The sequence below is a fragment of the Zootermopsis nevadensis genome, unplaced genomic scaffold, assembly GCF_977971745.1.
Source record: "Zootermopsis nevadensis isolate Lab colony 2312 unplaced genomic scaffold, Znev_1.0 Znev_ptg000028l, whole genome shotgun sequence".
Lineage (NCBI taxonomy): Eukaryota > Metazoa > Arthropoda > Insecta > Blattodea > Termopsidae > Zootermopsis > Zootermopsis nevadensis.
In genome coordinates this window covers 15,547,275-15,572,548 of record NW_028259160.1, presented here as the reverse complement: position 1 = coordinate 15,572,548, position 25,274 = coordinate 15,547,275, and the positions used below count along the sequence as shown (strand labels likewise).

Below are 25,274 nucleotides of genomic sequence, written 5' to 3'. Positions count from 1 at the left end.
ATTCATTAAAGTAGGAATGTACGGGCTTCCCGTACTCGTCAGAATATGTCATTGGGTTAAGATACGCCACTGTAATTACCTAAAAGCAGATACTCTTAAGTCTGGCCACTGAGTGTTCTCACAGACGGTGTAAACATGAAATTCTCTGAATTGACGTGAGCTGTTGCAGTCTGACAGTAAATGTGATTAAACCTCGTCTCAAATCTCGTTATCATCATCATCGCCGGGACCGCCAGAGTCCAACGGGTACCGTGTTTCTTCCCTCTGAGAGGGGGGTTAAAGCAGTCGGAGCATGAAGCTATGCACTCATCTCCATCTAATGTTATTATTATTATTAAGTGTTCTGTCTTACGACAGGTCCATTGCTCTGCCCAAAAAGAGCTCTCCAGTTGTCCCTATTCTCGGCTTCTCGCTTTAATTCCTGGAACGTCATCTTCTTTCCTTGTTTAAGGTCGTCGGTTAGCTGTATCAATCTTCTTCCTAGTCCTCTCTTTCCTTCAACCTGGCCTTCGGTGATATCACTCATTAATCCATTCCTTCTCATAATATGTCCCAGTCAGTTAGCTTTCCTTCGCGTAATCGCCTGCAGAATGTTTCTTTGCTCGTTGACTCTCTTCAATACTTCTTCGTTGGTCACTCGATCCGTCCACCTGATCTTCTCTATTCTTCTCCAACACCACATTTCGAAACTCTCCAGGTATTTCTGTTCCTTCTTCCTGAGTGTCCAAGTCTCTGCTCCATACAGCGCGACACTCCATACGTAACACTTCACTAGTTTCTTCTTCATCTCCAAGCCCAACTTGCTAGTGAGAAGTATCCTCTTCTTGACGAAAGCTGCCTTGGCCATGGCTATGGAAAAAATGAGTTCTTCCATACGCTGAGCATTAAGGACAACTTTATCTTTACGTATTCTAGAATTTGCAAGTCGTAGCGGTTCGCGGGCCGACGTTTGTGAAACAGAGAGACAGGTAATACGGGGTTCGATTAATTCCCAGCTTGTTAAAGCTCAGTCTCTGGAGTGAAAAAGCGGCAATGACTAGCCTATACATGTTGTTACTCAGCGAGGACATGTATAGACATTGAGGTTATGTTTGCATGACAGCATCAATCATTGGGGAGGTAAATTTTACATGCGCATTTTACAGGATGAAACCTGTCACGCAAACACACACACTGAATGCGAACACCCTACGCGGCCTCGAAATTGTTTAATCACGTTTTCAATTACATAAAATAGACAAACATTAAAAATTGCCACTTTGGGCAAACAGAGGTTTAGAATGTGTGAGCCTGCAGAAGAATTTTGTGTGGACTGAATACATTTACGCAATACAGAGCTCAGTGTGGAACGAGAATATTCATTAAACATAAATAAACAGGATTTTCTGTGCGTAATAAATTGAGTATTTATTAGTAGGGACCCTCGTATTTGTATAACCTGAACTTCAGACATAGACTTGCGTCGCTTTTCCATAATATATTAGGGATGGACAATGAGTCCATTAACGTCCGCAGTTCCACAGAGAATGGGCTTACCTTACCCATCATCGCCCTGAAGATGGAGTCAGTAAGTACGGCGAAACATGTACAAGACAGCCCCATCCTCACAGAATTTGTCCTGGCCACCATGTCCTTCTCCTTTTAGATAAATGTTATGCGTGATTCTTTTGCACCGAAACGTCTTTTGTTTATGATAGTTTTATAAATGACAGGGATTAAGTTTTAAGTAATTTATTCCGTAATTCATCGGGATATGTATTGCCCTGAAAAATTTGCTATTACTTTAATTTTAAGTGATGAGGATTCATGTTAATGTTGTGTTAGGAATCTATAGACTTGCATTAATTTAAGTAAACCAACTATCCAAAGTATGAATTAGTAACAACGTGTTTTGGATTGAGCAACTTGTATTAAATGTTCTTCTCTTTAATGTGTAAATGGAATTTCCCATCAGAGTCTGAGGTCTTGAATTAATTCTGTTAGCATCTGTACGCGTTAAATTGAAAGCTCTATTATTATGTCCGTACACTATATCCACCTACGTGTTTCAACGTGTGAATTCTGACAGCAAAAGTGAATTGTGTGCGTCAGTGTTTAAAGTTAAACAATTCAGTTAAGTTGATTTCGTTTAGAGAATTTGGTGGTCGCCCACTTGCTCAGCTACCGACGTTTTATGGAGCGATTTCCCGGGCTGTTGTAGCTCTGTTGTTGATTTATTAGATACGTACTGTCTATCTGAGCAGAGAATTTATTCGACCTTGAAGCCGTGACGTCATGCTGAACGCTATCCTAAAAACATCGCCCCTTACTAAAAATGTTTGTATTGTTGGTGCAGTCTGCAGTGATATTTAATAATGTGGGTTTTTATCAGTGATCCTACTAATATAATGAATTCTAACGATAAAACACTGAGAAAACAAGAACGAGACGAAATACTGTATAAAGCTAAATAAACTGATGAAAGCTGAAAGTCGGCCGATGTTTTTACCGCGTGTTAGAATGACTCTGCGCATGCGCCGATGGGTACTTGATTTTAAAGGTCGAGTCAATTCTCTGCTCAGACAGACTTCCGTGCGCTGGCACTGATCTATCTGGACGTTGTTAGAGTAGACCATCTCTTCGTCTCCTCAGTGTTCGTGTTTAATTTCTGTCTCCGCTTGTTACAGAAACTTACGTCTGCCCGGTGACACACTTCAAATGCAACAGCCACTTCTGCATTCCAGGCGACAACGTTTGTAACTTCGTTGACGACTGTGGCGACGGCTCGGATGAGAACAAATGCTGTGAGCGACAACTAATTATTAAACCACGTGACGTAATCGGCCCGTGAGAAATTTGGACCAGTTTATAAAGTTTCGGTACATGCAGTGCATGATTATACGTTTGTTTTCGGTGTGAAATCTGTCTTCACACAAGGCAGACTTCGATAACCCGTTTGTGTTCGCCATGAAACCGAAAGTTGTATGTATAGAGTGTCCCAAAAGGATGTATACGATAATTCAATTAATTGTTTGTTTCTCTGAACTCAATCGACCCTTCGTCATTTTGCGTATATTATGGTGCATTCTGTTAAGACCACACTAGTATTTAATTTATGAGTTATTTAAGGACGTTCTCAGTAGTTCATAGTGTAATTGTCAAACAATGGAATGATTAATGAATATTGAATTGAAAAAGTATGTGGAATTAAAAGGTCGTGACCTAATTTGAGGCACTGTCCCGGCATTTGTCTGGAGGGACTGAGGTAAACCAGTAACAAATTCTGTCAGTACAGTGAGTCTCCGGGCACAAATTCGAACCCCAGGCCTCCCGAATGCGAAACACGAGTGTTAGCTGTTCGGCCACGACATTTGGTGGATGGCATGTGTCATGTTGTTTTGGGTGAGGATAGGAAAGGCCGAGTGACGAGGCAGTTTTATCGACAGTTGTGGGGTCGAAACGACCCTCTCGAATTTTAAATAATCGCTGGACGCTTTGACGGCCGTGGTTTGGTGGTCAGGCTTCAGTTTCGACCAACCGCGACACCACGAAGTGCTTGAGTGGCAATCGAAAATATTCTTCGGCTGTTACAACCTTCAAAAACCGTAAGAACCCCCCCTTAAAAAAAAAAGAAGACGTTATCGCGTCACAACTATGCAGTCATTTGTTTCAACGGGTTGATAATATTGAAACGAATTTCAAAAATATGGGCTGTAAGTGTCCAGACTTGTGTTCATTTGATGACGTTTTTCTGGGTTTTGGCGCCGTGTACATGACAACGTTCTGGAGAAACGTACTGTCTCCATCTTTAGTCCAGAAGATGGAGGCATGTCATCTACTGGCGAGTCTGCACTGCGCCAAAGCCCAGGCCATGATCCCATGACCTTCATCCTCGAGGCCTTGAAAGCCTCAATACCGAGCCCGCCACTGGATCATATCCTGAGCCAGCTGAATCCAGTCCACACTATTTCTTTACGATCCTGTTAAAATATAATTATGTTATCTACGTCTAGGTCTCCCAAGTGGTCCCTTTCCTTTGTATTTCCTCACTAGTGTCATCTATGTGTTTTACACGTCTTTCGAGCGTTTTAGTGTGTCGCGTGTTCCGTGCACCTGGACTTAATTGCCCTAATAGTATTCTGTGAAAAGTACAAAGTATGAGGGCGTTCCGACCTTTATTTACTTAATTTTATTTCGTGTGCTTCTCCTAAACAATTAAATTAGTCGGTGATGCGACCTTTATGAATACGCATATAAAATGTACGTAGAAGCAGGTCGTGAGGAGTTCTTTACAGTAGGAGACAGGATGCCTCCAGAGAGAGAGAGGGCTTAAAATTTTCTTATCGTTCGAGGTGGGAGTGAGATTGTCTGCCTTGTAATTGCATTTCTGCTTGGATCTTGTTCTAACGCGGGAGGAATTTCTTGACTCGTCCGTGGATCTGCTTTGTGCTATGCGCCTCCCGATACAAGACGGTCTACGGAAAGGAAATTGGCAAGAGACTGGAGAAAATTTCATAATGAGTAACTTTATAATTTGTATTCTTCACATGTTGTAATTCAAGTGGATTCAGTTAATTGCGATGAGATGGGATGAAAATTCAAACAAGATTTGAGATGGCAAATTTCAAAAGGTAGCCCACTTGGAAGACCAAATTGTAGATGGAATAATAATATTAAAATTTGTTTTAAAGAAGTAGTATGTAAGAGTGTGAACTCAGCTCGCTTGGGATTGGGTCCAGTTGCGGTCTGTCGTGAACACTATAATGGACGGCTACGGGACTATAAGCTTTTCAAGCAGAACTCTGCACAATAAAAATTCCGTTTATTATAATCCATTTCAGTATTATTTCCCCATCTGAGCTACGTTTCTCGAATGATATTTTTCCTTGTGTTTTTCGAATTATGTATACCCGGTTTTTCACGCGTGCTACTTGTACAGTCCATCTCATTGTACCATACGGATTTTAACTGCTCTGAACACCGTAATTTTCCTTCGTGTTCTATAAAAGTATAGAATTTTGAGTCTGGGGTGGTTATAGGGTGTTTCACGTGTTCCCAAACATTTATTTGTAGACACTGAAAAACAAATCAGATGATAATAGAACGTCGTGTAACTGTAGTCTTATTTTGAAACCTAATTCTGGTGCTTAACGTGGCATTAAGTTGATGTAATGTAAACGTATTTATGTTTTAGCTCACAGGAAATGTTGGAATGCGGAGTTCAAATGCCATAATGGGGAATGTATCAGACCTGGCTTTGTGTGTGATGGAACCCAGGACTGCAAGGACGGGTCGGATGAAACTGACTGTGGCCCAGGTAGTTTTTCTGAAAAGTTATGCTGTAAGAATTTTTAATTTCCCACGTTTTCCTCAGTAACTTGGTCTTTGTGATCAAAATCAGCACACGTGTAGGATTTGAGGTTTTCACAGCGTTGAGTCTGAAGATTGCTGTCTTCTGGGTCATTCATCGCCCTGATGATGGAGGCAGTATGACCTCTGAAAACGTTGGTGGAGATCTACCAGACTACACAATGCCATAACAGCTGCAAAACGTCTCGAGATGTGATCTTCTCTCTAGTTTTCAGCTTTGTGTGTCAGTGAGGATTTCCGTTAGTGTCGTCGTATGAATTTGTTAGTGGATATTTGTAACTTTTTGTGGTAAATACAGAGTGTCCGGATGAAAAGTATCCAAGATAAAAAAAATTATATCTCGGAAACTAATGGAGATGTGAAAACAAAATAATTTATTTTATTTTATTTTCAAATATCTCAAATTGAAGTGCTGTATTGTGTGTTGGCGTGTTCCACAGAGATGTTTGTGGTGTGCGGTGATGGGTCGAAGGTCCACCGCTACTATTGGTGTGATGGTTGGCCTGACTGCCCCGACAATCATGCTGACGAACTGAACTGTGAGTGACAAGACAGCTTCTGCATGCTTACTTGAATGTTTGCTGTGATACGAAGAAAATTCTAAGCAATAGACGTTAAGCAGGGATTTGCCCTCTTTTGAGACTAATTTATCTTAACATTAACTTTTTAAAGATTAAAGCATAATATGTTTGAAAATTTTGACATTTTTGGAGACACACCGTTGGGGATTTTTTTTATTTTGAATAATATCTGTGTGGTAAAGCATTTGATGCTTTAATTAAATTAATTTAATTTTAAGTTAATTCATTTAATTTGAAGAGAATTTAAAGTATACATTAAAATTTGCATGAAATATATTTTCCGTTGAATTTTAACAGAGTTGTTAGTTATTTTCTTGAACTGTGTCAAGCAGTTCGTCATTTAGAGGGGACACCCTGTATGTACTGAGCTCGCGAATTGAATGTAATGGCTTTGGCCTTCGTCTTCACTGTGTGGGCTGTTCAGAATTTCGTATAGTGACGAGCCTTGACGAAGAGGGTTTCGTTTGCCAACAGCGCACAAAGAACTCAGACGCAATGTCGACTAAATACGAGGCGCGTCCCAAAAGTAAGTTTCCCTGGGGCCGTTTACAGAAACAAAACACAATTTCATGGAAATATTTATTGCAACAGATACAGCAAGTGTCCAGCTATTTTTCAACATATTCGCCACCGGAATTGAGACATTTGTCATACCGTGGGACCAACTTTTGAATACCTGTGTCGTAGAAGTCTGCCGCCTGGGATTGGAACCACTGTGTGACAACCATCTCCGCCTCTCTGTCATTCTCAAAACGCTGACGCTGACCGGACAGGAATTTCTTGAGGTGTAGGAAAAGATGGAAATCACTGGGAGCGAGGTCCGGGCTGTAGGGTGAATGATTAAACACCTCCAAGCTGAACTCCTGCAGGAGACTTGCTGTCCGTCGAGCCGTGTGCGGCCTAGCGTTATCACTGACCGCACTTCACAGTCGGCGGGAGCTGGAATAAGAACCTCCATCTTCAACAGCTGTAACGATGCTACTGTGAGAACGCGGGAAGTGCCGTTAGTGCATGCGCCATGCTACGTCATTGCTCTATCACGTACGCACAGTCGCTTCGCTGAATATAAGGTTTGCTAGCTGTGGGACGAGTGGGAAACTTACTTTTGGGACGCGCCTCGTACTTATTCAATTTACAGCGCCGCGCTAGTGGTCGGTTCTGTTCCGACTTATTTCCTGAATTGTATTCTCAGTTTATCTTTTTCTGAGCACAAACGATAGTCTGACGTTCTGTTGCACGTTTCGCAGAATTTAATTACCAAACGCGAGCAGGCAGTATTGTAAATTACCGTTTAAAATCATCACCACGTCATTTATAAGCCGAGATTTTCGCGACAGGACAGGAGTTAACTGTTCCCAGCAACGACCAAAACGGCTATGGGTCCCACCCAGCCTCCTATCCAATGGATACCGTGGGGGCCGAGGTCCATATACAGGGTGTTCCAGAAAAATATACATTCATTCAATAAATTAAACAATGACGTTTTAATAAACTTAACCATCACACACGTCAGTAGTTGGTGAGACCTTGAAGTGTTGCTTGGTCTGGGTTGTACGCCGCGTCCTTCAAGTAGCCCCTGGCGTGGTGGTGTTGTCAAGACCGGCCCTGACATCACGATGGTAATGTGGCGTGACCCGTTTTGTTGATACCACCACAATGGACTCTTGAATGTGTACACATTTTTTGGGACACCCTGTAGTATTATGATACCGGTGAAGATTGTTAGGCTTGGAATAATAAATGAGTGTACAGGAAATGAGCGTCTGGCGCAATGAGCCGTGCAAAATCTCGTCGAGAAAAACCGACGCCTGATGGAACTTGCGGGTTGTACGCTCTTTCGCTCGTGACGTCAAAATGCGTCTGAAAAGTTGAATGTTTTCCGATTATTCCGCGCTCCAGTAAAAGGCGCGCCTCGTCTTGAATATTACTTCCTGGTGTCTGCGTGTGGATACGTGGATTAGGATTAGACCTCGGCTGCGGTCGTGTTTTGTCGTCGGTCGACAACGGCTTTCGTTCAAGGTCACTTGTGACGGGATGGCGCCTCCGTACGGAAATCGTTGTTTTCCTCATGGCACAGAAACTAAACCCTTCGAATTGGTAGAGGAGAAGTAAGAGATAATTCCTGGAGAGGGGAGAAACATCGTCTTATGGTTAGAAACAGGACCGTTTAGTCGGAGTCGTGGAGTCGAACCTCGATATAAAATCTTAAGAACAATTTCTATACCGTGTGAGCCGCCGGTGGCCTAACGCTTAGGGAGATTCAACGACGCGTTGAGCCACGTGGTGTGGGAATAATGCTCTGTAACTTTGGCTCCGGTACCTTAAGAATACAAACTGTCTAGAAATCAACCGATTTCTGCAATAACTATTACACGTATAATTAAATATAGGTTATAAGTCTAAAAAGTGGACTGATGATTCACGTAGTGGTGATTAAATCTCTTATGATGCCATGTACCATTTTAGTAGGTCTACCATTATTAATACATATTGGAACGAATGTCTGAAGACAGACATCCTAAGGCTGCGCTCAGCTACAAACCTAGCTGGAAATGAGATCGAGGTCGACCAAGAAGGAGATGGGAAGATCAATTTGAAGCCGGAACAGGCATTAGTGCCTCCTCTCTCTTTCTCTCATTCGCTCTATTTTACGTGCCTTAGGTCAGAACTGCACTGGTGTCGACGAGTTCCTCTGCCCGAACGGGCGTTGTATCCGCCGAGCTAACGTGTGCGACTCCCAGTGTGACTGTGTTCCCAACCCGTTGGAAAGCGCGTTGCACCAGCCGTGCGCCGACGAGACCGACTGCGACACCTATTACACCAACATCTACGGTGAGAATAAGGAACACCTGTACAATACAGTATGTTGTTGGTATCCAGAAATGCCTACATAAGGCGATGGCTACTCAACCAATCGATAATTTCCCCACTTTTAAAAGAACAGAAAGTCGCCGTTGTACCCAACCTTGAGCCAGTTTGTTCCAATCAACGCCTTTATCATTTGCTGCTGTCTTATAAGCGGTTTGCCAACCGGGAATTTTCGTTTCTCGTTTTCCCCACATGCGCCCTGTTTCGTATCCATCTCAATCTTCTTCATTTTATAAACCAGAAAACCAGAGGCTAATAATATTAAGTGAAGAGTTAAAATTATAAATTCCCATAATGCTTCACGCCTACGTAAAATAATAATAATAATAAGATTCTGAATATTTTAAGATCTGTAAATCCTGAGCGCAGATGAAATGATAATATTAAAGTGAATCTTCGTTCATTTGGCCAAGGACAGGGTCCAATGGCCTTCAGTGCATCTCCTCTATTTCATGCTTACTGTTAAAATGCCGTTTGTGGTGATGACGACGTGGCATTACAGTGAGCGTTGTTTCTTGCTGTAATCACAGGTATCCATCTGTGTAATCCATCTCTGACTCTGAACTGCATTGAACCAAACCAGAACAGAGATAAGGACCGTTGCATACACCCAGAATTCATCTGTGACCAGACAAATGACTGTCAGAATGGAAATTACCTGTCGGATGAATTTGGCTGTCGTAAGTAATTGCAGAGTTATTTATGTTTGCGAGTCCTTGAGTGTGTAGTAACTTCTGAATGATGTACCAGGTGTGTGTGTGGAGTATGTGTGAATTTGACAAATTACCACCTTATTTCATTATTACCGCTAATTCTTGTCCTCTTTCCTTTGTTTCCACATCCCTTCATTAATGTACTTTGTCTTCGTTTTCTCCAGCTGTCTCCTCTCGTGTTCCTGTCTTTCAAATCACGCTCTTCTGTAATTGATTTAATATAGATTTTCCATTTGTATGCAGACGTCTCTCATTTTGTTTGTTTAGCGCTGAAAAATACAGAAAATTTGCATATCTCATTTATATCTACGCAAAATTTCTTCAATTTTTGTTTCCTGTCCGTCACATGCCCTTACGATGTCTACAGACGTCATACAGCATTTTACGACTGTTATTGATAGATTTTTTAACAAACTTTGTATTTGCACTTTACAGAATATGGAAGTTTTCAATTAGCAGAATAAATTATGGTGATAAAACTGTACCGCCGAATTATTTTAGGGGCCCTAAATGTACAATTTTATTAATGCAATCAGCCGTAGGGCCCCTGTTTCAAAAGAAGATCGTCTAAATTTGTAAAGTAACAAATAATGCTAGTTGGAAAACTTCCGGCCAGATGGCAGCACCGGGCTTAAGTTGAAGTTCGTAATGATTTCACGCAGTGCGTCGGAATTGTATCATCGTATCCAGTCACGAAATTGTACCATTAAGTTGGTCCTTTTAGGTCCCAGTGTACACGTAGCCCAGTTGTCTTCAAGATGGCCTCATATGTCGTATTCTTTTTGATTTTAAAATATGTTTTGAATGTTTCTGGTCTTCCATTCCCTGAACGTGTTGAAAATAATTATTTATATTTGTAACCCCCCCCCCCCCCCCCCCCCGCCTGTCACAGTTCATTTTGTACCCTTTTAAAGTTTGGATGTTTCTTTGTACCTTTGCGAAACTTAGATTATCGATATAAGTCGAAATTCCCGTTACATTAATCGATAATGAGTTGAAATGTAGCTTTTATAGAGGGCAGTCTATTCGCCTGTAGATTATCGATAGGAAAGTGAATTTCCGGTTTTATTAATCGATAATTTGAAGTCAGTTACGAGATTGGTTTATGGAAGTTTTGTTTTCTGTCGCTGAAAATCGTGAGATAACCGAACATTTCGTAATAGGTTAACAAAGCAGTCGTGTTGTATTAGGACTTCAGATGTCATAAGGTCGAATCGTATATGAGAGAGTTGTTTCTTTGACAGCGCCGACTCGTCTGCTCAGGTTATGTACCATCAGACCAGAAATGTGTTAATGGTTTGTGAATCGATAAAGAATGCGGAATAATCGAGCATTGCTAATATAGACTACAGAAGGTAAATGGCCATACAGACGAAATGCTGGAAAACATAATTTAGGGTAGCAGTTTTTATGATCAAGATTTTAATATGAGTCTAGTAAATATGTTTATCTACAGTGAATTGAAGATTGAAGTCGTGTGCTTTTTCAAACTGATTTCCCGGCCCGAGTAAAATCAAGACAGACTTCGCCAACGTGACAGATACTTTATAGAGGTTAGTTTCGGTGAGACTCTTTGATTGTCAACCAATAATTTTTGTTTGTAACTGATACTATACGTCTATAAATTTGACGTTCATTACAAAGTTCTTGATTGTTAGAAGTTTCTAACTATGTGTAAGTTTCTGTGCCCTCCTGTCATGAAACTTGTTTGTAGGACTTTGTATATAATCCCGTACTTAATCGGTCGCTTAATATTTTAATCTTTTAAGCATCCTGCTTCTTACCGTTTGGTCATCTACAGAAAGTAGGAGCACGTGCGCGAGGTTTTAGTGTTCGGTTTCTCCGTTGTTTTACATTACATTTTTAATTCGACTGTTGATTTTAAATAATTGGATGTCGGTTCTAATTTTTGTACGTTATTTCTTCAGAAAATGCTTGAAGCGAAAGCATATCATTTAGATTGTCGCGTCCGGCCGTCTGTCCGCGCTATATCCAAAGTTACTGAACGGATTTTGATTAAATTTGGATTCTAGAATGTAAGCCAGATCTTGTTTGACGAATTTCATTTTTGGCTCGTATCGATTTAACACAACTCCTTATATAAAGTTGAAATCGAGCTTTATCGACTTTCTCAAAAATGCGCGCAACTTAATACTTAGAACTTTTAAGGTACGTAACATTTATTTGAAATATTGTTGTGGATATTGAACGAAATATAATTAAAATCAATTCCTGTCTGTAGTGTGGCTGGCTTTGTAACAACACGGCTTTCCAATAAATGAACATCAAAGCAAACGAGGAATGCACAACAGCAAAAAGAGGATTTGGAAAATATTTGTTGTCTGTTGAAGTGGCATTTCAAGAGGCTTCAGATGTAAACGATATTTGTGACTCAGTGCCTCCGACACAATGTCATTTTTTTTCCCAGTTTAAGCCCAACGCATGTGATGTCAATTTCTCAAAATCTCTGCTAAGTGCTTTGAAATTGAGCGAGCCAATCGACAGATTTACTGTAGTTGATGTATGACTCCATCTTGGTGCTGTACATTGTAAAAATGACTGATAATTTGAAACAAATTGAATGCAGCTAAGTTCTTCCTGTCTTGAACAATTTTAAATATTACGTACCTTCCACAAAATGAAGGACGAGAAGAATTTTTTCTTAGCTATTATTGCCTTAGACACCCTCTTTTTAAGCATTTTAAGCTATGAGAGAGAGAGAATCGAAATTTAGCATTCAGAAATCGAAAATCTATAAGTAATAGGCGAGCGAGTGAATTCGCTAGAATTGCTAGATCTACATTCAATTGGAAATGTTGAAAGAGTACTTTTAAAGCCGAAGCTCGTCTAAATATTTAAGCTCTCAGTCCGTACCGCGAAGAAAACACGACACTTCACCATTACCTAGATCAACTGGTTAACGCTGTTTACACTGAGAATCATACGAAAACCATATATAAAAAAAAATATTTACTGATTGTTAAAATGTTGAAAGGAGTTCCGATAACATCGTAATGTAGACGAAACAGATTTCCCGTTCCGCTGTAGAATCGATGCTTCTCTTCTAAAACTTGGCATCTACAGCTAAAACCTGCTTTTAGGCGAGAAATATTCCTGTTAGCGCACGTGTTTGTGGTTCTAGTACAGCGCAGAAGTGCGTCGTTGCACTAACACGTGTTTAAAAGGTGATTTGCATTAAAGGAAGAACGAAGGGACAACAGAGCTGATGTAATTTAGGACGGAACTTGTCGGAAAGTCTGGGCATTAGCGGTGCTTTCATTATACTTTCGAAGGCGACAGCGTGATTTACGTCAGTGAACTCCTGCGGCAGCTTCTACGAGCGAGGGACGTTTTCCCCCTAAACCAAACATTCCGTAGGTTCCTGTAGGATTTTTTTTCCCTTCGTCATCTTTTTTATCTGTTCTTCGCGATTTCACGTTATTTCAGCAATGAATCTAGATCATTTTAGATTAAATTATTGCAACAGTGTAAATTTTCCGTCAATTGCTTATGCAAATCATTAAAATTAGTATATTTTATACCGTTAGCCCGTATATTACAGCGGCGTGTTTCATCCATACGTTACCATCTTCAAGCCCAAAAATTTCGTGAAAGTCACTCCGCTGGAACAAAAGATGAGATGTGATGCATTAAAAACATCAGGAGATTATTGATTTTCTACGCAACTATCAGCATTTCAAGGGGGAAAAACCCCTGTACTATGAAGTGCCTGCTTTAGGTGTTTCTAATTCGTGTTCAACACAGAGTTCACATACTGAAACAGAATTGTTTGTAAAAGCTGTAGCAATGGACATGTAGGTTTCAGACGAATTTTACTTTTAAAATACATCGTTAAACAACCCCCTTCCCGGGCGATCGTACTTGGGTGGAGTTTCCTCAGTGGGCCTTGCTTCTAATCCGGTCTTAGCCACAGGATTTCATGCATACGCGAGATGTACACATAAATTTAGTAGCAAATTCTATGGTAACAATCTGTTTGCTTTCCCTGCTCGTAAATACTCGTGTTTAATCGATGTTTGCTTGTTTATCTGTCATAATTTTAATGTTCTTTTCAGTATTAGCTACTTTACTCATCTCTGCGCACTAGTCCTTGAGGTTTCCGGATCACAATTTTGTTTATATTTTTCATTTCCCTCATTCTAGAGGAGGGATTTGTCGTGATATCGACACTTCTCTGGTGGGATTGAGGAAAACCACGAAGCACCTGAACTCGGGACCTCCCTAACATGAGGCAGTAGCCCCGACCATTTGATTACCACTTTCAGTTATGGTATTGACAGTGGCGATAATGGTGATGGTTGTGGTGGTTGTGGTAATAGTGATTCTGGTTGTTGGCAGCGCCTGACGGCGCGCGTTCTATAATATGTTTTTCCACCTCTCAGCGAACGGGATGGACGTAATCGGAGAGAGTATAGTTTGTGCCGACAACCGCTCACTGCCGAGGGCTCTGCGTTGCGACTTCAAGTGGGATTGTCTGGACGGAAGTGACGAGCAGAACTGTGGTAAGTGACAGACAACTCCGAACGAATCTGAAATTTAAGAATTAATTACACCCGTTGTCTCTCCTGCTTCGTTTCGGGAGGCCCCACGTTCAACTCTCTCGTCTACAGACCAGATGCCCTGCTCGAGGTTTTCCTTTGATTTCCTCAGTCTCTCCTGGCAAGTGAAGGGGTCGTACCTTAAATTAGGCCATAACCACATATATTATAAATATGAGTTGGAAAGGTTATTATGAATGGTGTATGAGTAAATATTTTTGTTAGTCGTCACTTTGAAAGTACCATTCTGGTAGATATGTTGAGGAAGATTACAAAAGACGTCAATAAATTTGGGCAATAAAAATTTTATACAGGCGTAACCTCTTCAGTGAGATACAAAATTAAGGATAATGATAATGATGGTAAAGCCTGTCTCTTGTCTCGTATTTATGGAGTGTTTGCAGTTTGTAGAATATGTTCCTTGAGCTTCTTTCGCAGAGCCTCGGGTATGCACAGAAGGAGAATACAGATGCAGAAATGGCCAGTGCGTGAACTTGACCCAGCGCTGTGACTTGCAGTTTGACTGCTGGGACAAGAGCGATGAATTGGACTGTGGTGAGTTCAGAACCGAAGAATAAGACATAAATTATGAGGTTTAAGACTTTCACTGTAGCGAGTATCAAGACGTCTGTGTTCTGGGATGTTGTGTCATGAAATCTGGTAGAATTTTGCTGACATATCTGAAACACGTCTGTTGTTTTTAAATATGTTTCTCCATATTGCCTTAATGTTTTGCCTTTACCATTGTCATCATTCTTATAAAAAGTAGACCTTGCCCCCAACAGATAATGAACCATGCCTTGAGGGTAAGAGAAAATGCTTTAATGGTGGGCAGTGCGTGGCCGAGTCCCTCTGGTGCGATTTCATCGTAGACTGTCCGGATGGTTCGGATGAGAGCAACTGCGGTGAGTGATCAGAAATGATATGTGCTGCTTTGAGGGTCTCTGTATTCCAGTCTAGGTGCATTTTACAAAAGTGTTAATATCTTCTCTGAAATCCGGAGTAACTGTTTTGAAGAATGTAACTTAGAGCAGTTCTTCCTCAAAATTCTAGACACACGTGCAAACGTATTTTTGAGTGTGTCTGGAGTTAAAGCTGGTAACTAATGCGCTATAAGACCCCTAGTACCCATTGGATAGGAAGTTGGGTAGACCTCACAGCTGGTCTGAATGCTGCGGCCAGAAGAGAAATCCACAGACTGTATTCAGCAGGACTTCAGGCGAACAAATATGTACTGGTTGATTTCAATCTCAATCAAATTAGTGTGACTGTAAGAAGTAGCATCGTGGTTCTGATTTTTAAACGTAAATTTCAGTATTTTAATATGCCGCTTTGGTTTCCATAACCTACGTGTTCCTAAAATTCTGTTTGCCCTAATTCAGATTTGACGCTGCCAGTCTGTGGGCCAAATCAGTTCCAGTGTAACAACAGCCAGTGTATTGACGCTTCGCTTCGATGCTACAACTCTGGTAATCCTCGCTATGGTTGCGCAGATGGATCCCATCTCATCGGATGCAGTGAGTTGGTCATTTTTAGCAAATTTAACATCTTTCTTTACCTGAGGTCATGACCCTTGTTATTTGAAATTTGTGTTTCCTATATATGTTCTTCAGTTCTTCTAATAACTCTTAGGGCAGGGTTTAAATAGCCGTCAGCCAATAATAAACAGCCTTTTTGTATCTTTAAGAGAATTGGACATGCCCACCAGATACTTTCAAGTGCCGAAATGGTCCTTGCCTCAATCAGTCTCTGGTGTGTGATGAAAATATTGACTGCCCCGGAACCTGGGTGGATGAAGATGGATGCTGTAAGTTGACGGTTTCGTTCTGTCAGATAGCAAGCCAGTGATGTAAACAGACTCGGATATATACAAGTAGCATTCTTATTTACACAAATTTAACATGCTCTGAATTTCAAAATGTTAATGAGAAGAAAAATAATTTTATTTATATATTACTTTTGCAAAATATGCTATGCCTATTTTATTTCCCAGGAATTTGTGTGTAATGCAAAGTCAGCAGCACTTATTGTAATGCTGTTTCTTTGTAGTGTTTGCGTGCTCAAACGTGGAGCCGCGCTGTGAATGTCATGATATACACATTAACTGCACAAACCTCAGCCTGGATTGTGTTCCTCCTGACATTGAAGAGGAAATCACTTGGTTGTGAGTACGCCATCTTGTGAACTGTGATGTGTCTTTGTAAGACATTTCAGAGGAGGAGAGTGAGCGTACAGCTTAAGTTTAAGACAAATTAAGCTCCTTCATAATAGTGTCATATGCTAGTTACTTTTTCTATTAATTAACCCCTCGTAGCCTATCGCTTCCAACGCTGTATGAAAAAAGTAACAGTTGTCACATAACAGCTTCTGTTACCCAAATAAATTTCAAAGTTGTCTTAGAAACCTGTTTATAAGATTTGCTTATGAGTTGAGGACCAATATTTTGAACACACACGCACACTTTGGTAAGTTGTTATATTCTAATTTTCAACTTGCTTATTAATGTAGCTATGGTCCTAACTTCAGAATCAACATTCTGTAGTTTTTATGCATTATTCTGTTATTGAAACTGTTAATATGCTATGAGATGTGTTGTTGTTGTTGTTGTTGCCCCCCCCCCCCCCCCCCCCCCAAGACCTTCCCTTCACAAAGTTTTAATTTTGAAATTTTAAGTGAGTCACTCCCTAACACTTGTTGTAAACTGATTATTTGTGGTTGTGTTGTAGATTTAATTGGTTTGGTTTTATTTTCTCTTTTAGTCATCTGGCAGATAATCTGATAAATTCCACTTTCTCCGAAGATAGTTTTGTGCATTTGGATCGTCTTCTATATCTGTGAGTTGTTGATTTGCTTTCTTAATTCTTCATGTTTGTAAGTCCTTACTAAAGTAGATATTTCGTATACTTGTGCGCATTCATTCCCTCAGCCCCTATGGAATAGAAATGAAGGATGTGCCGTTTTCCATTTGTTTGTTTACAGAGATCTACGAAACAATAGCATCTCGGGTATTCCGCCACTGGCTTTTCGCAACTTGTGGCGTCTGCTTACGCTAAATTTACAACACAACTGTATCAAGATATTAAGCAACAGCTCATTCTATGGACTCACCAACCTCAGTAACCTGTATGTATCACGTGCAAACTAACAAACAAACAAACAAATACTTGTCCACTGTTGGAAGCTTTGCACAATCAACTCTATAAAATTTCTGGAATATAATGATCATGTAAAAAGTGTTAAAAATTTGATATTTACATGTTTTGACATCTCTTCTGGAATTTTTGTATGGGAATAACAGATTTCAGGAGTCTGCATTCATAATCATATTATTTTTTTTATCTTGTTTTATTTTTGCCCAAATTAATTTGTGCCTGGAAAGGGGTTGATCTTAGGAGTCAAGTTGTGATGATGGGAAGTAGATGGAAATGACTTGGTTATCATAACCATTGGCAAGCTTTGAGTTTAAGCTGTTGAACCTTCAAGTTATTCCATGAAAGACTTTGTTACTTAGTTACTTACTTACTCTGCTTTGTGTATATAACCCATTTTATTCATGTCTCCAGACACCTCCAAGGAAATGGTATTCGAATGCTTGAAGCCATGGCATTCTATGGGCTTTCATCTCTAATTTTGCTGTGAGTGCATCTCGTATAGAGTATGTTGTACTAATTCATGTGGACTTGTGTAATACATTCCAATTCGGCCGCTTCGCCATGTTTGATGTTACAGAGACCTCAGCTGGCAGAGGATCAACAACATTTCTCAGGGAGCTTTTGTTGGACTCAGGAGTCTCGTCGGACTGTAAGTAAACTGCGGATTCGGAAAGATTATTTACTCGTCCAAGTGTACAGAGAGAAGTTATGAAGTTAACGTGCATGTCATAAGTTCCTATTTGTGTATAAGTACTGGTGATTGTAATGGAATATTATTTCTGAAGCAGTAATTCACTAAAATTATTTGTTATTTTAATAATTAACAAGAAATAGTTTATTAATATTGTAATTAATTAACAAGCCTAATGGATATTATGTTATAACTGCCTTATTTTCATTAATGTTTGTGTATGTGTTTTAAGTTTATATATGTATATAAATATATGGTTTGTATTCTGTACCAGATATTATTAAGATTATAAAATCAAGGAGTACAAGATAGATTGGCAGCTAAATTAACTGTGAATGTTTCCAATACATATTGTAATAAATCTACTTATATTTTTATAATTCACTTTTCAGTGACCTATCACACAATGAAATTTCATATCTGGTTGATGGAACATTCATCGGCATGCCACATTTATTATCTTTGTAAGTATATATACTAGTATACTTATCGTTGTATTATTCCCTGAAGATTTATCCAATCACTTTGAAGTCACGTAATACAGCGATCTTAGGATCCACATATTTAGCAACACAAATTTTTATAATGAGAGAGTGATACCATATTAAACAGTCTCAAAAAGGTTTATTTTCTATCCACAGGGAATCATATAACTGGTTATAACTTTTATCAATTAAAGGTAGATGGAATTATGTGTAATTATACTGAAGCTGGACTTCTAACACACACAAAATGAATTTAATATATGTAACTTATAGCTGTAAATTTGAAATATCAGCAACTGTCTTTATGATCTGTGTGATATAATGAGACCTGTGATTTTTAAGGTGTTACCAAGTTTAATTACTTTCTTGCGCCTCCTTTTTCCTAAAAAAAATTTGGGACCCGCAGTGCTCAGGCATTTGAAGAACGGGTCGTTCCCAGTATCCCAGTATCTTTTTCCTGGCTTTCTCAGAATGAAATGAGTGCATATATTTCATTTACAATGATTTAGGCCCCATGTTTGAGATATTAATCTGAATGTTTCTTCTATCAGGGATCTGAGTAGCAATGCAATCAAAGTGATAAGCAGTAATGTGTTCCGGAGTGTAGCGTCCCTCAATAAGTTGTAAGTTATGCTTAATTTCAGTATCTTATCATGTGAATGCAATTAAATTATTAAAGCATTTTATCATTATGATAAAGGCAAGACTTCTTATAATGTGTGTAGTAGATTTGATTTTTCTACATTTTAAGGGTAACGGATGAATTCCGGTTCTGCTGCCTGGCGAGACACGTGGAAGTGTGTCTTCCTCTTCCTGATGAGTTCTCATCCTGTGAAGATCTGATGTCCAACCTGGTGTTGCGTATCTGTGTGTGGGTTTTGGGTGTGTTGGCCACACTCGGCAATATCTTGGTTATTGGTTGGCGCATGCGTTTCAAACATACCAATCAGGTGACAGAATAATTTAGGTGAAAGAAATAACTTATATTTACTGGGCAGTTATCAAAATCCACTTGCCGAAAACCATTCAGTGTGGTGCATACCAGTGTTCTTATATGAGACATTCAGAATCTTCTTGTGTGAAATCTCTAGAATTGACTAAAAATTTACCTGTTGTTTCATGTTATGGCAAAAGTGCTGATTTGACTATTTGTTTATTGGTAGGTACATTCATTCCTGATCACAAATCTGGCTATCGGAGACATGTTCATGGGATCATACCTGCTTATAATTGCTGGGGTGGATGCACGATACCGTGGTGTGTACTTCATCCATGATTTGGCTTGGCGAAGCAGTGAGCTCTGCAACCTGGCAGGTTTTATCAGTACTTTCTCCAGTGAGCTGTCTGTTTTTACACTTACAGGTGAGTAAGCATAATGATCAGTGTCCCCTTTCAGCCCCAGAGGTCAATTTCATGAATTGGTAATTTGTGAATGGTACTGGTACGTGGATGACATAAAACAATAACTTTTTCTTTAATTTTCTTATTGTCTTCTCTTCCTTCCTGTTTTTTTTAATTTTTCTCTTTGTTCTCCTGCTTGTTTTTATCTTTCCCTTCTTGTCTTCCTCCATCTTCTCTTTCTGCTCCTTCTTCAATGTTCTGATGTGTATTCAGTGTCTAAAAGGACTATTAAGCACTTGGAGTAGTTCACACAAAAGTCAGAGAATAGTTTCATTCTGTAATGAGATGTTTGTCATTTATTAGATTCATGTTGTGCTAGGTGTATAGATGTATATTTCTTTACGAAAGTTTAGCCATTGATAAGGGCCGGCAACTCATCCAAGGAGTCTTGTTGAATGTCTAAAACGTTTGTCACTTCAGAATTAATTTAAAATACAAGAATTGGCTGTGTGGCGTAATCGGTGACAGTTGGAGTTCAAGAATTTGATAGATGTCTGTAATTTTACAATGTTTAGCTTCAGTCAATAATGATTTTTGCAAAATATTTGATACTTGCTGTTTGCCTTTTTCATTATGTGGATCGCTTGTTGTTATCGTGTGATGTTTGTTTTTGGTTGTCGAATTGTGAAGACTGAGGTATGTTCTTAATGGATATGTTCTGACAAGTACTCGTTCTCTTTGTATTGCGGCAGTCATTACACTAGACCGCTTTCTAGTCATCATCTTCCCATTCCGAGTGCGTCGTCTGGAGATGCCCAAGACGAGACTGCTGATGGCGCTGGGCTGGCTAGCAGCAGCTATTTTATCTGGTCTACCTCTCTTGCATATAGACTATTTTCAGTAAGTTCATTTACTGTTTCTATATTAAATGTCAATTACATTGAATATTGTTCATTATCTAACGTACAAATAGTATATGCTCTACTCTCGCATCAGGTGATTGTTGTTACACTGATGATATTTTCATTTTCAATATTAGTGGCACGGAACTCTTGTAAATTTGCCATGTAACAGAAGATGACAGTCAGAATTTATCCCAGAACTCTGTGCATAATACAGACGATAGGTACAGCCGCATCTGGATGCTGTCTGCGTGTGTTGTACATCATGCTCTTTGTATCTGTAACAGGAATTTCTATGGCAGATCTGGAGTTTGTCTGGCTCTCCACATAACACCTGAGAAACCCAGTGGATGGGAATATTCCGTGTTTGTGTTCCTCTGTGAGTACATTCTTAATTCAGATACATAAAAATAGATAGAATTGTTCCTTTGCTTAAGTACCAAATATTGTATGTATGACTCCATTAACTTTGACACTAAATAAGCAACAGTAGTCAGCTTCGTGCGTTAGCTGCTTTATCTTTAGGGAAAGATTCTTTGTTGTTCATTGGATAGGAACCAGGTCTGAACATGAACAGAAAGAAAATTCTGAAATGACAAAGTTCTGCTCAAGTTCATAATTCATTAAACTGTGCGTCAGTTTCGTGTAACTCGTTTTTGATCTGTCCAAAATTGTATCACTTATAACAACATTATAACTTGTAATTTTGAAAACAGCCAATGAAATATCAAACTGGCTGTGTCTTATTTTATGTCCCTCTAGCAGTAAATGCTACCGTTATGTACATGTTCCAGTTCTCAACTTGATATCCTTCTCGATCATTGCTCTGGGCTACTTGTGGATGTATGTAGTGGCTCGAACAACTCAGCAGGCTGTGCAGAAAGAACAGCGAGCGTCCGACAATGCTATGGCTCGACGCATGACTCTCATCGTAGCGACTGATGCTGCGTGCTGGATGCCGATCATTCTGTTGGGTGTTCTTTCACTAGGGGGAATCACTGTACCTTCACAGGTAAATATATTTGTGTTGCTGCATAACCTTTACCAGCTTTGCATCGCAAATTCCTCTCTTCTTTGACAAAGGTTAAAATAAAAACTAGAACTGGGAAACTTATTTCATAATTTTTGCTTAAAGTGCTACACAGAACATAATTCGCTGTTGTGGTAGAAGCGGTACCTTATATTTAGACAAAAATTTGCCAATACCTTGTGTCAAAGGAGAGATGAACATTCTTATTCACAAAATGTAAACTTAAAAATATCAAAAATATAATCTGTTTATAAAATTGAATTTTAAAAATCAATGTAATAATAAGTTATCATGCCTTTGATGTTTCATACCAAGTTTCACATTTCTTAATTTTCTGTGCGTTAAAAAGATCCAGACACAATTTACTGTTATATACCATGAGAAGGAAGTCCTGAGAGATATTAAGGTTTTCATTTTTTTGTTACAAGGTGTTTGCATGGGTGGCGGTATTTGTTCTACCATTAAATGCAGCTGTGAACCCTGTCCTGTATACCATTTCAACAGCACCATTCCTGGGACCTGCACGGCGGGGTCTGAGGACATTCAAACGATCCTGCAAGCTCTCACTGACAACGGACCAGCGCCGTACGTACTCCTCCACGCTGGGTAAGATTATGGAAGGTCCGCTGCACGTTCTGAAGTGCGGACACTTGACAGTAACTTGTAGCCTCCTAGATTTCACTGTTTAGACAGTACTGTGACATATAAATCACAATGTTTCTCATTATTTAACATTCTAGATTACTTGTTTAGTTCAACCTAACTTTCAAAGGTTTTCCTGTGCACTTTGTTTTATAATACTTGTAACATAATTGATGTTCTTCAACCCAAACTAAGATGTTTCTTTCTCATACAAAACAACTCACAAAATTATTGTTTTTCGTGTACTGGAAAGTAGGTGGTCTGGTAATAATTTTCAAACTGAATCGCAAGTTCTTCTAGAGTGAACGGTTCTCATAATTTTTTGTGTATCTAATAAGTAAATAAACCCTGCGTTTGTAGGTGCCACATGTCTTGAATGGCTCTGTTCAAGATCTCTTTGCTGAAATAATTGTATTTGGACCTGCGTGCTCACATGTGGGAATTATTTGCTTTGCATAAATTTTTCTGAGCATGGTAAATCTGCGTACAGCCTATTCATGCAAAATTCCATGCTAATTAAAGAATACAAAAATGTACAGTCAGGTTTTTGTGATTTATGTAGGCTCTACTTTTGCAAATAACTGCAGTCACTGTGACGTTGACTGTAACCTCTACCCACAACTGGAACAAACGAATGGTAAGCTGCAAGAGGACAGAGAAGGCTGTCACTGTATTGATGGAGATGAGGTTGACATGGAGCGGGATGTGAAACATGAAGCGAATTTACTGGCTCTTACCAAAAGGTAAAGACTTATAAGTGGGTGCCAAAAATATGTGAATTTGATAAGTAACCAGGGACATTGTAACATCACATCTCTGACTTGAGCATTAGAGTTATAGCAGGACACAAGACATTAGAATGGAGTTATTTTATTTCAGACGTATGACAACACACAGATGGAGGTCAAGCTCCTACTGTAACACTACAAACGTGACACAACGTTCAACACCTGGTCCTACAGTTCTCTGGCAGTCTGGTAGCTGTCGGCGTACCAATGCAAGTATCGACACCGCAGTCTCTGCTCATGGCGAAATCATCCCACTGCGACGCCTCCATAGCGATTCTCGCAGTAATGGGAACAAGTGACAGTTGGTTGGGAAGGGGAGAGACAGAAGAAATAAGGAGAGGTTACGGCAACTGTATGACTGAATCAGACAGTTCTGCTGTCACAAGCAGGTGGTTGGCAACAGTGACAGAATGAGCCAACACTACAGCGTTCTACAGTGAATTCTGTATTGTCTGTGTCAGAAGAAGTAACGTGATAGAACTAAAACACAAGAAAATTAATGAATTGAAAGAGAATAACTTTCTTTGTTGAGCGGTATTTTCTTGTTAGTTTTGTAGCGAGGGAAGTTAGTAGGTTTCAAGATAATTTGTTCATGTTAGGTTCTGTAGAAGGAAATAGACTGGGTTTAATCAGTAGCAGTGTTATGCCATGTATGAAGTTCATATGCATACATGCGTGATATGGATAATAACCACGTTACTGAAGTATTTAAGTTGGAAATGAGATCACAACAGCTTTAAGAAAGTGATGACAAATCTACCATGCCAAACTTGTTCTTATACCTTACGCTTCTTCATCCATTTCAGGCAGATTTTATTGTCACATTTTACAGAAATAAATTTATTTTATATTATTTCATATTAAGACAAATAACTTTGATATTGCTACAGGTTCATTAGCTGCAACCAGTTCAGTGCTTTGCTTTACTATTTTGCCCAGGTCAAGTAATATCTGTTTTATTGACTGTTGCAATGAAGTAAAACTATGTCTGTGTGGAAATATGGCTGCTAACAGGCCCGTTGTCCATCCTTCAGTTGATGCCTGAGCGAATATTGACAGTAAAATCCAAAGGACTCGAAGGAAAACCTGTCACGGTGCCATTATGTCCACTACAAATCCCACATGGACTGATGCTGGCACAAACTCGGGCCTCTGCAGTGATGTGGTGACTTGCCTCCTGAGCCGTGTCAAGGCCTTATCCAGAAAAATTTTGAAGTGTGAAGCCGACCGCTCGTCACCCTCCTGACAAAGTTTACACATCTGGTAATTTTCCAAATATTTCATTTTGACTAAAATATTACCTTTGCGTTAAATGGTTCATGTCTTCAGTACATGATACCATTGTTATTTCTATGAATCTCAAATGGCAGTGGTGAAGTTTGGTGTTGTCTTCAGCACTGAAGATGGAGGTGATATGTTCCTCCGAAACATTGGTAATTACAAGGCCACATAGTGTCACATCCCCGGAAGACCACTTTTGACAAAATAGTGCTGTTTTTTACATTTTTGGTTAAATGAAACTGCCATCTGTCTCGGCAAGACAGAACAAAGTGACATTTGGAATAAAATTAGATGTTATTGCTTATGACTGTACTGTTCTAATTAAGTACTCTGTATTTTAGTGAAAAAAGGTGTTAATATGATATTTTAGGTTCTCATTCCGGTGAAGATGAATGCTCTGTGAACGTTGGGCTCTAAATGCTTATGTAGCAGGATACAAAACTGAAGATTTTCTGAACATATTACGTAGGCTGTAAGTGAAAAATCTTACAGCACTAAAAATTGTGGACATCGTAAGAAAGAGGCAGCTTCTCTGATGAAATACTGTTGGTGTACAGTCTCTGCCAAATAATATTTGGTCAGATGTTTTAATTTTTTAACTTAATTTTCCTGTCAGTATTAATCCACTTACTTTTCCATTATACCTACTGGCAATGTGTTATCCCACCTATTAATTAATTAATTAATTAATTAGGTGTCAGTACTTATCATACAACCTGTTTGGAACAGTTTCAGTTCTCATATAAGTACCGTGTTGTTTCTGATGAATATCTGAATACAATACACAGGTTTTCAAATGTGGTGCTAATCATGTTGATGTTATATTAAATTCTGCAAGTGTGATGTTAAACTAATTTGTACTGCAATTTAACTTTGTCATACCTATTTTACT

General features: G+C 39.4%; 1 protein-coding gene across 9 annotated transcripts in view; it reads left to right on the top strand.

Annotated features, from left to right (window-relative positions):
- Positions 1–25,236, top strand: part of LOC110826649 (G protein-coupled receptor GRL101) — a 138,550-nt gene extending 113,314 nt beyond the window's left edge. For 4 of the 9 annotated variants that reach the window (XM_022057490.2, XM_022057493.2, XM_022057494.2 and 1 more), the window contains 25 exons: positions 2,667–2,783; positions 5,174–5,296; positions 5,790–5,888; positions 8,592–8,762; positions 9,329–9,478; positions 13,915–14,034; positions 14,509–14,625; positions 14,856–14,975; positions 15,453–15,587; positions 15,758–15,877; positions 16,120–16,234; positions 16,830–16,904; positions 17,050–17,193; positions 17,634–17,705; positions 17,800–17,871; positions 18,306–18,377; positions 18,950–19,021; positions 19,150–19,348; positions 19,562–19,760; positions 20,492–20,639; positions 20,929–21,020; positions 21,436–21,653; positions 22,100–22,277; positions 22,876–23,056; positions 23,193–25,236. In XM_022057490.2, the coding sequence (XP_021913182.1) occupies positions 2,667–2,783; positions 5,174–5,296; positions 5,790–5,888; positions 8,592–8,762; positions 9,329–9,478; positions 13,915–14,034; positions 14,509–14,625; positions 14,856–14,975; positions 15,453–15,587; positions 15,758–15,877; positions 16,120–16,234; positions 16,830–16,904; positions 17,050–17,193; positions 17,634–17,705; positions 17,800–17,871; positions 18,306–18,377; positions 18,950–19,021; positions 19,150–19,348; positions 19,562–19,760; positions 20,492–20,639; positions 20,929–21,020; positions 21,436–21,653; positions 22,100–22,277; positions 22,876–23,056; positions 23,193–23,400 (3,317 nt within the window). In that variant the 3' untranslated portion in view covers positions 23,401–25,236. Of the gene's footprint in view, positions 1–2,666; positions 2,784–5,173; positions 5,297–5,789; positions 5,889–8,591; positions 8,763–9,328; positions 9,479–13,914; positions 14,035–14,508; positions 14,626–14,855; positions 14,976–15,452; positions 15,588–15,757; positions 15,878–16,119; positions 16,235–16,829; positions 16,905–17,049; positions 17,194–17,633; positions 17,706–17,799; positions 17,872–18,305; positions 18,378–18,949; positions 19,022–19,149; positions 19,349–19,561; positions 19,761–20,491; positions 20,640–20,928; positions 21,021–21,435; positions 21,654–22,099; positions 22,278–22,875; positions 23,057–23,192 lie in introns of those variants that run through there. The other 5 variants (XM_022057495.2, XR_002542106.2, XM_087357747.1 and 2 more) reach the window with 5 other exon arrangements.
- The last annotated feature ends 38 nt before the right edge of the window (positions 25,237–25,274 follow it).